Below are 15,839 nucleotides of genomic sequence, written 5' to 3'. Positions count from 1 at the left end.
CAGACACGACTGAGCAAATGAACTGAACTGAACTGAAGGAAAGTAATAATGTGCCAGTAACCAACACCTAAGAAATAGAGGTCTACAACTTGTGAGATAAAAAAGTAAAAATAATCATCTTAAAGAAAATCAGTGAAAATAAATACAGACAGTTTAACAAAGTCAGGAAAATAATGCATGAATAAAACGTGAAAGTCATGAAGTTGTGTCCAACTCTTTATGATCCCATGGACTATGCAGTCCATGGAATTCTCCAGGCCAGAATACTGGAGTGGGTAGTTGTTCCCTTCTCCAGGGGATCTTCCATTTAATAAAGAAACAGAAACCATAAAAAAGAACCAGACAGAAATTCTCAAGCTAGTAACCACTTTGGCTGGTGAATTCTACCAAATATTTAAAGAAGAATTAACACAATCCTTTGCAAACTCTTCCAAGGAAAAAATAAAAGAGGAGGGAACATATCCAAATGAATTTTATGATGCCAGCATTATCCTGATACAAAAACCAGTTAAGAATACTACAAGAAAACTACAAGTCAATATCCCTAATGAATACAGATACAGAAATTCTCAACAAAATACTAGCAAACCAAATTCAACTGTACCTTAAACAGATAATATAACATGATCAAGTGGGATTTATTCCTGGGATGCAAGGATGGATCAACATGTGCAAATCAATAAATGTGGTATACCACATTAATAAAATGAGGAATAAAAATCATATGATCCTGTCAATAGATTCAGAAAAAAGGATGTGACAAAACAGTTTATAATTTCATTATAAAAGCTCTCAAAAAGTTGGGTAGAGAAAGAAAATGCTTCAACATAATAAAGGCTAGGGGACTTCCCTGGAAGTCCAGTGGTTAAGACTCTGTGCTCCTAATGCAGGGGGCACAGGTTTGATCCCTGGCCAGGGAACCAAAGATCCCACATGACACATGGTGTGGCCAAAAAAATATGAACATAAAATATGAAGACAGTAGAATATTGTTTTGTAAAATATTATTCAGCCATAAAAATGAAGGAAATCTATTTTATTTGGGTGGGCCTTGAGGGCATTATGCTTAAGCGAAACAAGTCAGACAGAGAAAGACAAATATTGAATGATCTCACTTGCAATGTGGAATTGCAAAAGCTGAACTAATGGAAAAAGAGAGTAGAATGGTGGTTGTCAGGGGCTGGGAGTGGGGACATGCTGGTCAAAATAAATAAACTTCCAGCTATAAGAAGAATAATCTCTAGGGATACATAGAAACCCTGGTTAACAATACTGTATTATATACTTGAGTGTGGCAGAGAGTAGATCTTAAATGTTCTCACTACAAAAAGAAATATTTATGTGCAGTGATGGATATGTTAGGTAATGTTATTGTGGCAATCATTTCACAATGTATATATGTGTCAAATTGTCACATTGTACATCTTGAACGTATACAATGTTATATGTCAATTATATCTCAATAAGGCTGGGGGTAAAAAGAGAAACAAAAAATACCAAACCTAATCAATTAACTAGCTGCTTTGTTACTTTAAGTCAAACAACTAGTCCAGTAGAATTTTCTCCTTCAATTTACTGAATCAACTACTATGTTTTATAAAAAGATATATTTGAGGAGAAAAAAGCTTGGACACTGGAGAGTGAAGAAATAAAAATACAAATTAAAAACATTATTAAGAAATTTTGATGAGAGAAGGAAAATATAGAACTGTGTATCAGGAATAAAAAAAAGTGGTTTATAAAAATGATAAACATTTTTTTTTTGACATGTGAGAGGATATTAGTCAATTCTCTTTAGAAGGACTGAGAAGCCGAAGAATCCATGGATTGTTTTTTTTTTTTTAGAACAATAGAGCTTTTAAGAAAATGTAGAATGAAGACTCCCTTATCAAGATGAAGGTGGTGGCTATATTGAATGTGCACTAGGAAAGAGATTTACTGATAATATAAATGGCTTGAGATTGACATTCAGGTCTTTGGGAGTTTTTAACCTTTAAAAACCTATTGAATAGTTGTCAGATGTTATTGGCAGGTGGCCATTTCTTTTTAAAATTTATTTTCAAATATTTATAAGTCACATATGTGAAACTGACTAGTGACAGAGGCTATTATTCAACAAATGGATTACCAAAATGAGACTGGGGTAGGGTTCCATGATAAACTGTGTATTTCATTTTAAAGATGATTTTCTACATTTGCATGTAGTACATTAGCAGAGAATTATGTGATCATTAACAACTAGCATTGATATAATTTGAATAAATAAGAGATTTTTTAAAATTAAGTCATTTCTTTCTTGTATTTCAGACTTGACCTTCATATGTTTTCTTACATTTCCAACTAATAATTTTTCATAGATCTTTGAATAAAAAACATTATGCACATATTAATATTTTGATTTTGTGATTACTGAATGGCATTGTTTTAATAAATTCCACATTTCATGTCAATTCAGCCAGGGCAGCCTCTGACCATTATATTCTAAAATGAATCTGCTTGATTTTTACAGTTTGAAAATTTAACAATATTGTTCTAGTTTACATGTTTGATTACTTGGTACTCTTCTGGACTATTTGATTCCATAGGACCTTGAATACTGAAATGTGTCACTAATTAAAATATCTACGATATGATACACTGAAGGAAAAAAACAGCAGCTGAGCTTAAATTCAGACTGCCATTAATTTTATTTTACTCATTTGTGACTTCATTTCCAGATCTATAAAATTGCAGCTCCCTAAAGAATATGTCTGTGAAGAAAGCGGAGCACTGAAGAATTTATACTTTTGAACTGTGGTGTTGGAGAAGACTCTTGAGAGTCCCTTGGACTGCAAGGAGATCCAACCAGTCCATTCTAAAGGAGATCAGTCCTGGGTGTTCATTGGAAGGACTGATGCTGAAGCTGAAACTCCAATACTTTGGCCACCTCATGCAAAGAGTTGACTCATTGGAAAAGACTCTGATGCTGGGAGGGATTGGGGGCAGGAGAAGAAGGGGATGACAGAGGATGAGATGGCTGGATGGCATCACTGACTCGATGGACGTGAGTTTGAGTGAACTCTGGGAGTTGGTGTTGGACAGGGAGGCCTGGCGTGCTGTGATTCATGGGGTCGCAAAGAATCGGACACGACTGAGCGACTGAACTGAACTGAACTGAAAGAATATGTCTAGGATTAAATGAGTCTCCACCATACAGTGAAATGCTTGGCCCAAAGCAAGTATTCAGTAGATACTAGTTTCTTTCCTTTGAATCTTTAAGAGGACAGTGGGCAGCGTAGGTGGTAAAAGTCTTAATTAGGAGGGTAACACCATATTTGCTTGGGTTTACTTCTGTGTTCTCATTCTATCCCATTGGTCTACTTGTCTTTTTATGCCAGTATATATATATATATACACACACATACACACACACATACACACACTGTTTTGAAGTGCGATAGTAAAGTCAAGTCACTCAGTCGTGTCTGACTCTTTGTGACCCCATGGACTATAGCTAACCAGGCTCCTCTGTCCCTGGGATTTTCCAGGCAAGAGTACTGGAGTGGGTTGCCATTTCCTTCTCCAGAGGATCTTCCGGACCCAGGGATCGAACCCAGGTCTCCCGCATTGTAGACAGACGTTTTACCATCTGAGCATGAAGTGTGATAACTCCTGCTTTATTCTTTCTCAGGATTTCTTTGGCTCTTTAGGGTCTTTCATGCTTCCATATTAATTTTAGTAGTGTATTTTCTACTTCTGTAAAAACTGCATCTGGACCCTTGATAGGGATTGCATTGCATCTACAGAAGGCTTTTGCTAGAATTGCCATTTTAACAGAATTAATTTTTTCAATCCATGAACACAGGATACCTTTCCACTTGTTTGTGTCTTCTGCAATTTCTTTCATCAATGCTTTGTAGTTTTGAAACTTAAACTCATGGAATAAAGACCAAACTTATAGTTATCAGAGGTGGAAGGTAGAAGAGGGAAAGTTACAAATTTCTAGTTATAAAATAAGTAAGTACTATGGATATATTGTACAGCATGACTATACCTAACACTGCTGTTTAATATACAGGAAAGTTGTTAACAGAGAGTAAATCCTATGAGTTGTCATCACAAGGAGAATTTTTGTCCTTTTTTCTTTCTTTTATTTTTATTGTATCTATATGAGAAGATGGATATTAGCTGAGCCTATTATGGTACTTTTTTCACAATACATGTAATTCAAACCATTAGGTTATATGCCTTGAACTTGCAAAATGATGTATGTCAATTATTTCTCAATAAAACTAGGGGAAAAAAGAAAAAAAGAGGGTAAGAGTTGGCAGCATACTATAGAGAACATGGGATTTGGAGTAAAAAGGCTTGATTCCTATCACTTAGCTTACGATTTTGAGTAAGGTATACACCAAAATCAGCTATATTGGTTTCTCCTTCTGAAACTCAAAAACACAGTCTAGATCGTTTATGTGTAGGCAAATTATCTAATTACCACCAGCAAAAAATACCCCCAAACAAACAAAAAACCCGAGGGTGTTTCTAAATGATTTTACGGAAGTACTGTGTGTCACAGAAGACAGTGTTTCATCATGAGGACAATGATTCCTGAAACACTTAATGCTATGCTATGCTAAGTCACTTCAGTCGTGTCCGACTCTGTGCGACCCCATAGACGGCAGCCCACCAGGCTCTCCCGTCCCTGGGATTCTCCAGGCAAGAACACTGGAGTGGGTTGCCATTTCCTTCTCCAATGCATGAAAGTGAAAAGTGAAAGTGAAGTCGCTCAGTCGTGTCCGACTCTTAGCGACCCCATGGACTGCAGCCTACCAGGCTCCTCTGTCCATGGGTTTTCCAAGCAAGAGTACTGGAGTGGGGTGCCATTGCCTTCTCCGGAAACACTTAATAGTAACCTTATAATTGAAGAAGAATGAAAAATAAATTCTATGACATAAGACTGTATAGATACCAATTTATTTCAAATGCTTTAAATGGAGCAGTTCTTCATATTTTCCAGGGTCAGTGGGTAGAGATTACGAAAGATTGCTCTGACTCACTTTGTCCAATATCTGTAATAATTCTTAAAGTAGAACTAGAAGAGATCTCTTTCTTTATCTTTAAAATAGGAATCATATTAGTTATTATAGTCTTTGCATAAGCTTGCCCTGCCAAGCCCTGCCATCATTATGAATAAGCACATCCCTCAAATCCCATACACAGGAGATAAAAGCTAAAGAAAGCACTTTATAATCTGAGAAAAACAAACAAAAAGTAGATTCACCCTGTCTAGCACAAGATCCACCCCCCCAAATGAAGTCTTAAGCTTGTTCCCATAAGTTATACCTTAATGAAATCTTACATAGTACCTTACTGACATCTACCAAAACAATCATCAGTGTAAGACAGCTTACTCTTTGCTGTTTTCTTTTATTCATAGACTATAACATTATAATCTTGTTTTTCTTTAAATATCTGTTATATTTTTTTATTTGTAGAGTCAATTCTAAAATCTAGACATCCTTGAAAGATTTTTGGAACAATTCTTTTATTCATGACTTTTAGCCTTTTGTTCCCATAAATAAACAAATGTGGTATGAAATCTTGAATTCATAATGCTGTACAAGTAGTAAGTATTTACTAGTAAGTGCTCATCATTCAAAGTGAAAGAGCTATAAAAATGATGTGCCTGAAGTGCCATTTTAGTATAGATGAAGGAGAAAATGACTACATCTTGGGATCATGAGGGGAATCTCTGTAAGTTAGGGAGAACCATTAGCTGTATATGAAAGAGGAAAAGAGAAGGGAGGGAGAAGAGACAAGAAGGAAGGAAAGAAAGAAGGATGGTCTATCTTTACACAAACATTTAAACAGAGTGGAAGGGAAATCCCAGTCAGAGGCATGTAGGGGCAAATTAGTCTGATGTTATTGGGATAACAGTATTTGCTTTGTAAATATGCTGGCAAATATGGTGAGACATCATATTAGTGTATATTCAGCTCTAGAGACAGTAGGTTGCTTTTATCAGGATGGTCAGCTAGCATTTAATTAGAATAAGGGAACACTCTAGAGCCACTACAAACACTTCACCTATCATTATTTCTGATCAAAAGTAGATGCTTCATAAATTAGCACAATGGATATTAGAAATCAAGTTTCACTGCTAAAATTAGTGACTTTTTTACTAAGTATAGTGGATTTTGGAAACGGACCCTCAATGTTGAAATCAGTGCTACTTAAGACATATGCCCAAGAAATCATAAACAAAATGAAAAGACAGCTAATAGAATGGGATAAAATATTTGCAAATGATGCAATTGACAAGGGATTAACTTCCAAAATATCCAAAGAGCTCATAGAGCTCAATAAAAAACAAACAAACAAACAATGAACAATTCAATCATAAAATGGGCAGAAGACTTAATGGATATTTCTCCAAAGAAGACATACAGATGGTTAACAGGTATATGAAAAAATTCTCAACATTAGTAATTATTAGAAAAATGCAAACCAAAACTACAAAGAGGTACCACCTCCCACCTGTCAGAATGGCCATCATTTAAAAAAATCTACAAATACCCAATGCTGGAGAGAGTGTGGAAAACAGTAACCCTCCTACACTGTTGTGGGGAATGTGGTACAGCTACTGTGGAGAACAGTACGGGGGCTCCTTAAAAAACTGAAACAGAATTACCATATGATCCAGCATTCCCACTCCTGGGTATATATCCAGAGAAAACTCTCATTCAAAAAGATACATGCACACCAGAGTTCACTGCAGTACTACTGACAATAGCCAAGACATGGAAGTAAACTAAATGTCCATCGACAGATAAATGGACAAGGAATATGTCCACATACACATACATGCATACAATGGAATATTACTCAGCCATAAAAAGGGTGAAATAATACCATCTGCAGCAACATGGATGGATCTAGAGATTATCATACTAAATGAAGTAAGCCAGACAGAAAAATACAAATACCATACGATATCACTTATGTGTGGAATCTAAAAAGAATACAGATGAAGTTATTTACAGAACAGGAATAGATCCAGAGATAGAAAACAAACTTAGGGTTATGTGAAAGTGGGGGAGGGATAAATTAAGAGTTTGCAATTAACATACATGCTCTACTATATATAAAATAGACAAATAAGGATTTACTGTATAGCATAAAGGGAGTACGTCAAGACTGTATATTGTCACCCTGCTTATTTAACTTATACGCAGAGTACATCATGAGAAACGCTGGGCTGGAAGAAGCACAAACTGGAATCAAGATTGCCGGGAGAAATATCAACAACCTCAGATATGCAGATGACACCACCCTTATGGCAGAAAGTGAAGAGGAACTCAAAAGCCTCTTGATGAGAGTGAAAAAAGTTGGCTTAAAGCTCAACATTCAGAAAATGAAGATCATGGCATCTGGTCCCATCACTTCATGGGAAATAGATGGGGAAACAGTGGAAACAGTGTCAGACTTTATTTTTTTGGGCTCCAAAATCACTGCAGATGGTAACTGCAGCCATGAAATTAAAAGACACTCCTTGGAAGAAAAGTTATGACCAACCTAGATAGCATATTAAAAAGCAGAGACATTACTTTACCAACAAAGGTCTGTCTAGTCAAGGCTATGGTTTTTCCAGTGGTCATGTATGGGTGTGAGAGTTGGACTGTGAAGGAAGCTGAGTGCTGAAGAATTGATGCTTTTGAACTGTGGTGTTGGAGAAGACTCTTGAGAGTCCCTTGGACTGCAAGGAGATCCAACCAGTCCATTCTAAAGGAGAACAGCCCTGGGTGTTCCTTGGAAGGAATGAAGCTAAAGCTGAAACTCCAGTACTTTGGCCACCTCATGAGAAGAGTTGACTCATTGGAAAAGACTGATGCTGGGAGGGATTGGAGGCAGGAGGAGAAGGAGACGACAGAGGATGAGATGGCTGGATGGCATCACCGACTCGATGGACGTGAGTTTGAGTGAACTCCGGGAGATGGTAATGGACAGGGAAGCCTGGCGTGCTGTGATTCATGGGGTCGCGACGAGTCGGACACGACTGAGTGACTGAACTGAACTGATAGGGAACTATAATGAATATTTTGGAAGAACCTATATGGGAAAAAAAATCTGAAAGAGAATAAATATATTTATGTGTGTATATACATATACACATGAAAGTAGAAAGTGAAAGTGAATTCGCTCAGTTGTGTCCGACTCTTTGCGACCAGTGGACTGTAGCCTACCAAGCTCCTCTGTCCATGGGATTCTCCAGGCAAGAATACTGGAGTGGGTTGCCATTTCCTTCTCCAGGGGATCTTCCCGACCCAGGGATCAAACTCAGGTCTCCCACATTGCAGGCAGACCCTTTAACCTCTGCGCCACCAGAGAAGCCACATATAAAACTGAATCACTTTGCCATACACCTGAAAGTAACACAACATTGTAAATCAACTATACTTCAACAAAAAAAGACATGAGTAACTTAACATCATTTAGAGACACATCCCACTCCTCAGATGTCTAGTGGGGCCAGAGACCTTTCCGCTTAGGGAAAGTGTTTCAGACTTGATTCTAAATGGTCCTGTGTCCTAATGAAGAATATTCCTTTTGGGTTTCTCATACATCCAGATTTATTTCAGAAAGAATTTTAAAAGTTATATGTAATAGAAAAGACAGTAAATATTAGGGAAATTTTTGAAAAAATATAGATATAACATCTCAAATTATAATGCCCTACAATGTTGTTTTCATGTCTGAATAGTACCTTTCAGTTCTTATCAACATGGACACATAGCTCTCTTCAAAGCTGATCATCATAGTATACAAATCTTTTTATATTCTGCTTTTCATTGAATACCATGACAGTTTTCTGTATCATATGTAGTTCCCAGTTGATGAGGAATATTCTTAGACATCAACAGATGGTTAGCCTAATCCTGACACTGGGATTGTCACATGTGCCTCAGGGGCAAGGTTTTTTTGGGAACTCTCACAAACATTCATGTGACACAGAGTTGGAACTTCTTCAAGTTGATAGGATAGGTTAAATATTTGTTTATTAAGAAATGTATATGCAGCAGAATTTGTCCAAATTTTCTTTCAATATTTTATGGAATCAAGGTGGTAGAGTAGTAATTAATCTTCTCCTACCCCTAACCATTAGAGTTAGCTCATTTACCAAAGGGACCTGAGAATTATGGGGAACTGCATTGTCTTGGGCCCATTCTCAATAGCTGTGTTTGTCTAAAGACCAGCATCTCATTCTAACTGGGAACTATGTATGATCAGATTCTATGGGGTTGGCAAGGCTACACATGTTTAGTTGGGTTACCCTGTTACAGTAGGTGTTTTCTGAACTAAGAAAGCTTTCTGCTCTGGCAGGAAGAAATACCAATAATCATAACCAGGAGAAGTATCAATAATCTCAGATATGCAGATGACACCACCCTTATGGCAGAAAGCGAAGAACTAAAGAGCCTCTTGATGAAAGTGAAAGAGGAGAGTGAAAAAGTTGGCTTTAAACTCAACATTCAGAAAACGAAGAGCATGGCATCTGTTCCCATCACTTCATGGCAAATAGATGGGGAAACAGTGGAAACAGTGACAGACTTTATTTTGGGGGCTCCAAAATCACTGCAGATGGTGACTGCAGCCATGAAATTAAAAGACACTTGCTCCTTGGAAGAAAAGTTATGACCAACCTACGCAGCATATTAAAAAGAAGAGACATTACTTTGGCAATGAAGGTCCGTCTAATGAAAGCTATGGTTTTTCCAGTAGTCATGTATGGATGTGAGTTGGGCTATAAAGAAAGCTGAGCACCGAAGAATTGATGCTTTTGAACTGTGGTGTTGGAGAAGACTCTTGAGAGTCCCTTGGACAGCAAGGAGATCCAACCAGTCCATCCTAAAGGAAATTAATCCTGAATATTCAATGGAAGGACTGATGTTGAAGCTGAAACTCCAATACTTTGGCCACCTGATGTGAAGAACTGACTCATTTGAAAAGACCCTGATGCTGGGAAAGATTGAAGGTGGGAGGAGAAGGGGACCACAAAGGATGAGATGGCTGGATGGTATCACCGACTCAATGGACATGGGTTTGGGTGGACTCCAGGAGATGGTGATGGATAGGGAGGGCTGGCGTGCTGTGGTTCATGGGGTCACAAAGAGTCGGACATGACTGAGTGACTGAACTGAATGTTCACTATATTCTGAAGAACTATCATCTTCTAAGACACTATTATATATGTCATCCAGATGATCAGAGAAAGTATCTGCATAAAATTCACTGAAAAGTCCTTTACTCAAAATTTTGTGATGTGGCATTTTTGAAAGTTTTATGGTAATAAACTTGCATTTATAATACACAGAAGGTTGGGATAAAAACTGAACAGAGCAAAATATGAATGATAACAATAGTCGTAAGTTGTATAATGAACCCTTGATTAACTTAAAGCTCTAAAAACTATGCACAGTCATGTTAATTGTATCACTCTGTATAAAAATATATTGATATATCTCTGGTCAATAATGCTGGGGTAACAAAAGATGTGTTAATATGTCTCTTGTTAATAATGTGTTAGCTGATCATGATAACTAATTGGAAATGGCAGATGGAGAGGAAGTGAAGCAAATGAAGTAAAGAATGATACAGAGAATTGAGATGTAAAACGGAAAAGGTAAGGAATGAGTGTGGGGGATGGGTGATGCAAAAGCTGGCCTTGGTTCCTATCATAGTGTAAAAAAACCAAAAGGTTATGAGAAAACGATAATAAAACAAGAGAACTTGGAGAAAGACATTTAAGAGTAATTTGTACATTCGTACACAAATGCAGCTGTAGACAGGGTTGTACATATTATCCAAAAAGGTGGTGCTGCAGAATTAAAAGAGAAATGCTAAGGCCCGTGTCTAGGGAAAACATTACAATGTAAGGTTGTGTAGAAGGGTACAAAGACTGATGTGAACAAACCAAGAGAGCAAAGCATCAATATGTTTCATCTTAGAAAAATAGAATCTTTCTGATACAAAACTGATACAGTCAGATAATGCCTATTGTAAAGACTTGAAAGGAACTGACTGAATGTGTCCAGATGCCAAACAGTCCATCTCCCAGTCTGATACAGTGATGGATATTAGGAAAGTTTGGGGATTTAGACGGGGTTTCAATTCTGTCTTTCTGGTTGTATGATTCTCTGAGTATCAATAAAATAGTCAACACAACACTTGTCATTTAATACATACTTAAGAAATGGTCAGTGAATCTGTTATTAACAATCACTGTAATACTGCTGCTGCTACTGCTGCTAAGTCACTTCAGTCGTGTCCAACTCTGTGCGACCCCATAGATGGCAGCCCACCAGGCTCCCCTGTCCCTGGGATTCTCCAGGCAAGAACACTGGAATGGGTTGCCATTTCCTTCTCCAATGCATGAAAATGAAAAGTGAAAGTGAACTCGCTCAGTCGTGTTGGACTCTGTGCAACCCCATAGACGGCAGCCCACCAGGCTCCTCCATCCATGGGATTTTCCAGGCAAGAGTACTGGAGTGGGGTGCCATTGCCTTCTCCATCAACAGTGCAATAGTAGATATTTATTCAGTTATAACAATGTGTAGAAGAATCCAAGGAGATGCAACTAAAGTTCAGTAACATCTAAACTCTAAACATCTAAACTTAAATCCCTTACGATTATACAGTGTAAGTGACAAATAGATTCAAGGGATTAGATCTCATAGACAGAGTGCCTGAAGAACTATGGACAGAGGTTCACGACTTTGTACAAGAGGCAGTGATTAAGACCATCCCCAAGAAAAACAAATGCAAAAAGGCAAAATGGTTGTCTGAGGAGGCCTTACAAATAGCTGAGAAAAGAAGAGAAACTAAAGGCAAAGGAGAAAAGGAAAGATGTACCCATTTGAATGCAGAGTTTCAAAGAATAGAAAGGAGAGATAAGAAAGTCTTCCTCAATGGTCAGTGCAAAGAAATAGAGGAAAATAATAGAATGGGAAAGACTAGAGAGCTCTTCAAGAAACTTAGAGATACCAAGGGAACATTTCATGCAAAGATGGGCACAATAAAGGACAGAACTGGTATGGACCTAACAGAAGCAGAAGATATTAAGAAGAGGTGGCAAGAATGCACAGAAGAACTATACAAAAAATATCTTCATGACCCAGATAACCACGATGGTGTGATCATTCACCTAGAGCCAGACATCCTGTAATGTGAAGTCAAGTGGGCCTTAGGAAGCATCACTATGAACAAAGCTAGTGGAGGTGATGGAATTCCAGCTGAGCTATTTCAAATCCTAAAAGATGATGCTGTGAAAGTGCTGCCCTCAATATGTCAGCAAATTTGGAAAACTCAGCAGCAGCCACAGTACTGGAAAAACTCAGTTTTCATTCCAATCGCAAAGAAAGGCAATGCCAAAGAATGCTCAAACTACCACACAATTGCACTCATCTCACATGCTAGCAAAGTAATGCTCAAAATGCTCCAAGCCAGGCTTCAACAGTACATGAAGTGTGAACTTCTGGATGTGCAAACTGGATTTAGAAAAGGCAGAGGAACCAGAGATCAAATTGCCAACATCTGCTGGATCATTGAAAAAGCAAGAGACTTCCAATAAAAACATCTACTTCTGTTTTATTGACTATGCCAAAGCCTTTGACTGTGTGGATCACAACAAACTATGGAAAATTCTGAAAGAGATGGGAATACCAGACCACCTTACCTGCCTCCTGAGAAACCTGTATGCAGGTCAAGAAGCAACAGCTAGCACTGGACATGGAACAAAAGACTGGTTCCAAATTGGGAAAGGAGTACATCAAGGCTGTATATTGTCACCCTGCTTATTTAACTTTTATGCAGAGTACATCATGAGAAACACTGGGCAGGATCAAGCACAAGCTGGAATCAAGATTTCTGGGAGAAATATCAATAACCTCAGAAGCACCAGTGACATCATCCTTATGGCAGAAAGTGAAGAAGAACTAAAGAGCCTCTTGATGAAAGTGAAAGAGGAGAGTGAAAAAGTTGGCTTAAAGCTCAACATTCAGAAAAACAAAGATCATGGCATCCGGTCCCATCACTTCATGGCAAATAGATGGAGAACAATGGAAACAGTGAGAGACTATTTTTTTGGGCTCCAAAATCACTGCAGATGGTGACTGCAGCCATGAAATTAAATTATGCTTGCTCATTGGAAGAAAAGCTATGACCAACCTAGACAGTATATTAAAAAGAAGAGACATTACTTTTCCAACAAAGATCTGTCTAGTGAAAGCTATGGTTTTTCCAGTAGTTATGTATGGATGTGAGAGTTGGACTGTAAAGAAACCTGAGTGCCAAGGAATTGATGCTTTTGAACTGTGGTGTTGGAGAAGACTCTTGAGAGTCCCTTGGGCAGCAAGGAGATTCATCCAGTCCATCCTAAAGGAAATTAGTCCTGAATATTCATTGGAAGGACTGATGTTTAAGCTGAAACTCCAATTCTGTGGCCAACTGATGTGAAGAACTGACTCATTTGAAAAGACCCTGATGGTGGGAAAGATTGAATGTGGGAGGAGAAGGGGATGACAGAGGATGAGTAGTTTGAATGGTATCATGGACTTTATGGACATGAGTTTCAGTAAGCTCTGGAAGTTGGTGATGGACAGGGAAGCCTGGCATGTCGTAGACCATGAGCTCACAAAGAGGTGGACGTGACTGAGCTACTGCACTGAACTGAAACTTTAGAATTTTCTACCATTCAGAATGTGACAAAAAATTATACTGGGAATTTATCATTTGTGTGAAATCCTTCATATCATTCAGAACAAAAACTATGTCCAAAATAAGGTTAATAGATAAAATGAGACTTGTTTAGGTAATATCTTTTCAAATAACTTCTACTGTGTTAATTGTGCAAATAACAGCAGGTCTTGAAGTTATGCTGAACATATCAAATTTTTAAAAGGCTAAAAATAACAAGGGCTCAGTGTTCAATCAAATAAATGCTTTGAAAATAGACCTATATTCAAATCCCATCTTGGCCAGTTACAATAATATTAGTGGTATCTTCTTTAGTAAGTTATTTAACTCTGGGAGCCTCAGTTGCTTTATCAGTAAAAGAGAGATTATACTATTGACCTGAGTTTTTCTGAGGTTTACCAAAAATGACTTTAAGAAGGCCTAGTACTCAGCTTGATTCTCATTCAACAAGTACTCTGACATTGGCAATTTTCTCATATCTCTTTGAAGCAGTAGCAAAAAACTTAATAATCTGTATGAATGGGCAAGAAAGTTAGAAACAAAGAATAAATAGGCTAATCAGTACTTTAAAATGAGAAAAAAGCAGTCTTGCTGTAGCACAGACTTCACTGTAATGGAAAGGGGAGAAGGCTACAGAGAGGAGTGTTGCTGCTGCTGCTGCTAAGTCGCTTCAGTCGTGTCCGACTCTGTGCGACCCCATAGACGGCAGCCCACCAGGCTCCCCCGTCCCTGGGATTCTCCAGGCAAGAACACTGGAGTGGGTTGCTATTTCCTTCTCCAACGCGTGAAAGTGAAAAGTGAAAGTGAAGTCACTCAGTCGTGTCTGACTCTTAGCGACCCCATGGACTGCAGCCTGCCAGGCTCCTCCGTCCATGGGATTTTCCAGGCAGGAGTACTGGAGTGGGGTGCCACTGCCTTCTCCGAGAGGAGTGTTAGGGATGCTGAATAAATTGCTCCTCTTCATAAGTCTGACAGCCTACACTCTACCTGTGACTTATTCCAGAGGCCTGTGGAAATGTGGTAACACGGGCAATTGTTTCATTTTCCTTTGTAATGGTAAGTGAAAAATGGATAGTCAATAAAAAGAGATTATGAAAATGATCAAGAAATCCTGATCGTATGTACTGTTTATTGTCACTTCACATATGCTTCCTATGTTGCAAATTAATGTTATATATGAATCACTTTCAAATGACCAAAAAAGGAAAAAAAAACACAAAACTTTAGTCCACTAATGGGCAGTTTATGGAGCTCAATTTTAACAGATCCAAATTCTTCTTAGATTGTAAACATATTTATGACTGACCAGAGGCAAATAATAATAATGATTCTATGAAAACAATATTTACTTACCCAGTTGGAGAACAAGTATTAGATTTATTATTATGAAAACAACGTGTTTGTGCACTTCCCTCTCTGTGGGTCCCCACTTGGAATAAAAATTAGCCTGTCCAAATAAAGCTAAATAAACAGGGTTGAAAGACTGCTGGATGAATTTTAAAATACTCAGTACTGTTTATTATAACTGATCAGGCTAAACAAGAGACAAATTAAGATTCACTTCAAACCACTGAGCTATGGAGATGATTAAAAGAGACACTCCTTCCCTATACAGGAGTAAAGCTGGACTTTCAGTACTGATGACAAGGTGAGAGAAATGAACAATCTGATAACACTGTAGTCAGTGTTTGTAATTCAGAAGTGCTCTTTGGAACACCATTCTAAAAACGGTAGGTGTTGCTTTCCAATTTTCAGAGGATAATACCTATTGGCTCCAAAGCATCACACATAGCGTTCCATATAAAAGATGAATTTACAAACTGAACATTGAAAGACTCTAAGAGATGCTGCAAATGGTTATTCAGGTAACTTTTCTTTCCTTCAACAAAACAAAAGCAGGAAACAAATACGAATAGAAAGAACATTACAAGAAGGGACTCAGCTTACCTCCATCTAGCTCCTCAGCCCCAAAATGATTCCTGTAGAAGAGCATGATTTCTATCTTGTAACATTTGTAGATGGTCACCAAACAAACAAGCAGCAGAAGGATAGCACCAAGCCCTCCAGCAAGTTCAACTGTATACATCAGCTCTAGAAAAAAAAAATTA

The 15,839-nt window shown here is 37.9% G+C and overlaps 1 protein-coding gene across 3 annotated transcripts in view; it reads right to left on the bottom strand.

The window, feature by feature from the left end:
* The window catches only part of IL1RAPL1 (interleukin 1 receptor accessory protein like 1), a 1,454,732-nt gene that overhangs the window by 12,698 nt on the left and 1,426,195 nt on the right, over positions 1-15,839 (bottom strand). For all 3 annotated transcript variants that reach the window (XM_086387986.1, XM_086387985.1, XM_086387987.1), the window contains exon 9: positions 15,679-15,822. In XM_086387986.1, the coding sequence (XP_086244112.1) occupies positions 15,679-15,822 (144 nt within the window). The remainder of the gene's footprint in view (positions 1-15,678; positions 15,823-15,839) is intronic.

The sequence above is a fragment of the Bos grunniens genome, chromosome X, assembly GCF_055505025.1.
Source record: "Bos grunniens cultivar Pamir isolate PY7600 chromosome X, Bosgru_T2T1.0, whole genome shotgun sequence".
Lineage (NCBI taxonomy): Eukaryota > Metazoa > Chordata > Mammalia > Artiodactyla > Bovidae > Bos > Bos grunniens.
The sequence above is the reverse complement of the archived record's forward strand: the minus strand, read 5'-3'. Positions and strand labels throughout refer to the sequence as shown.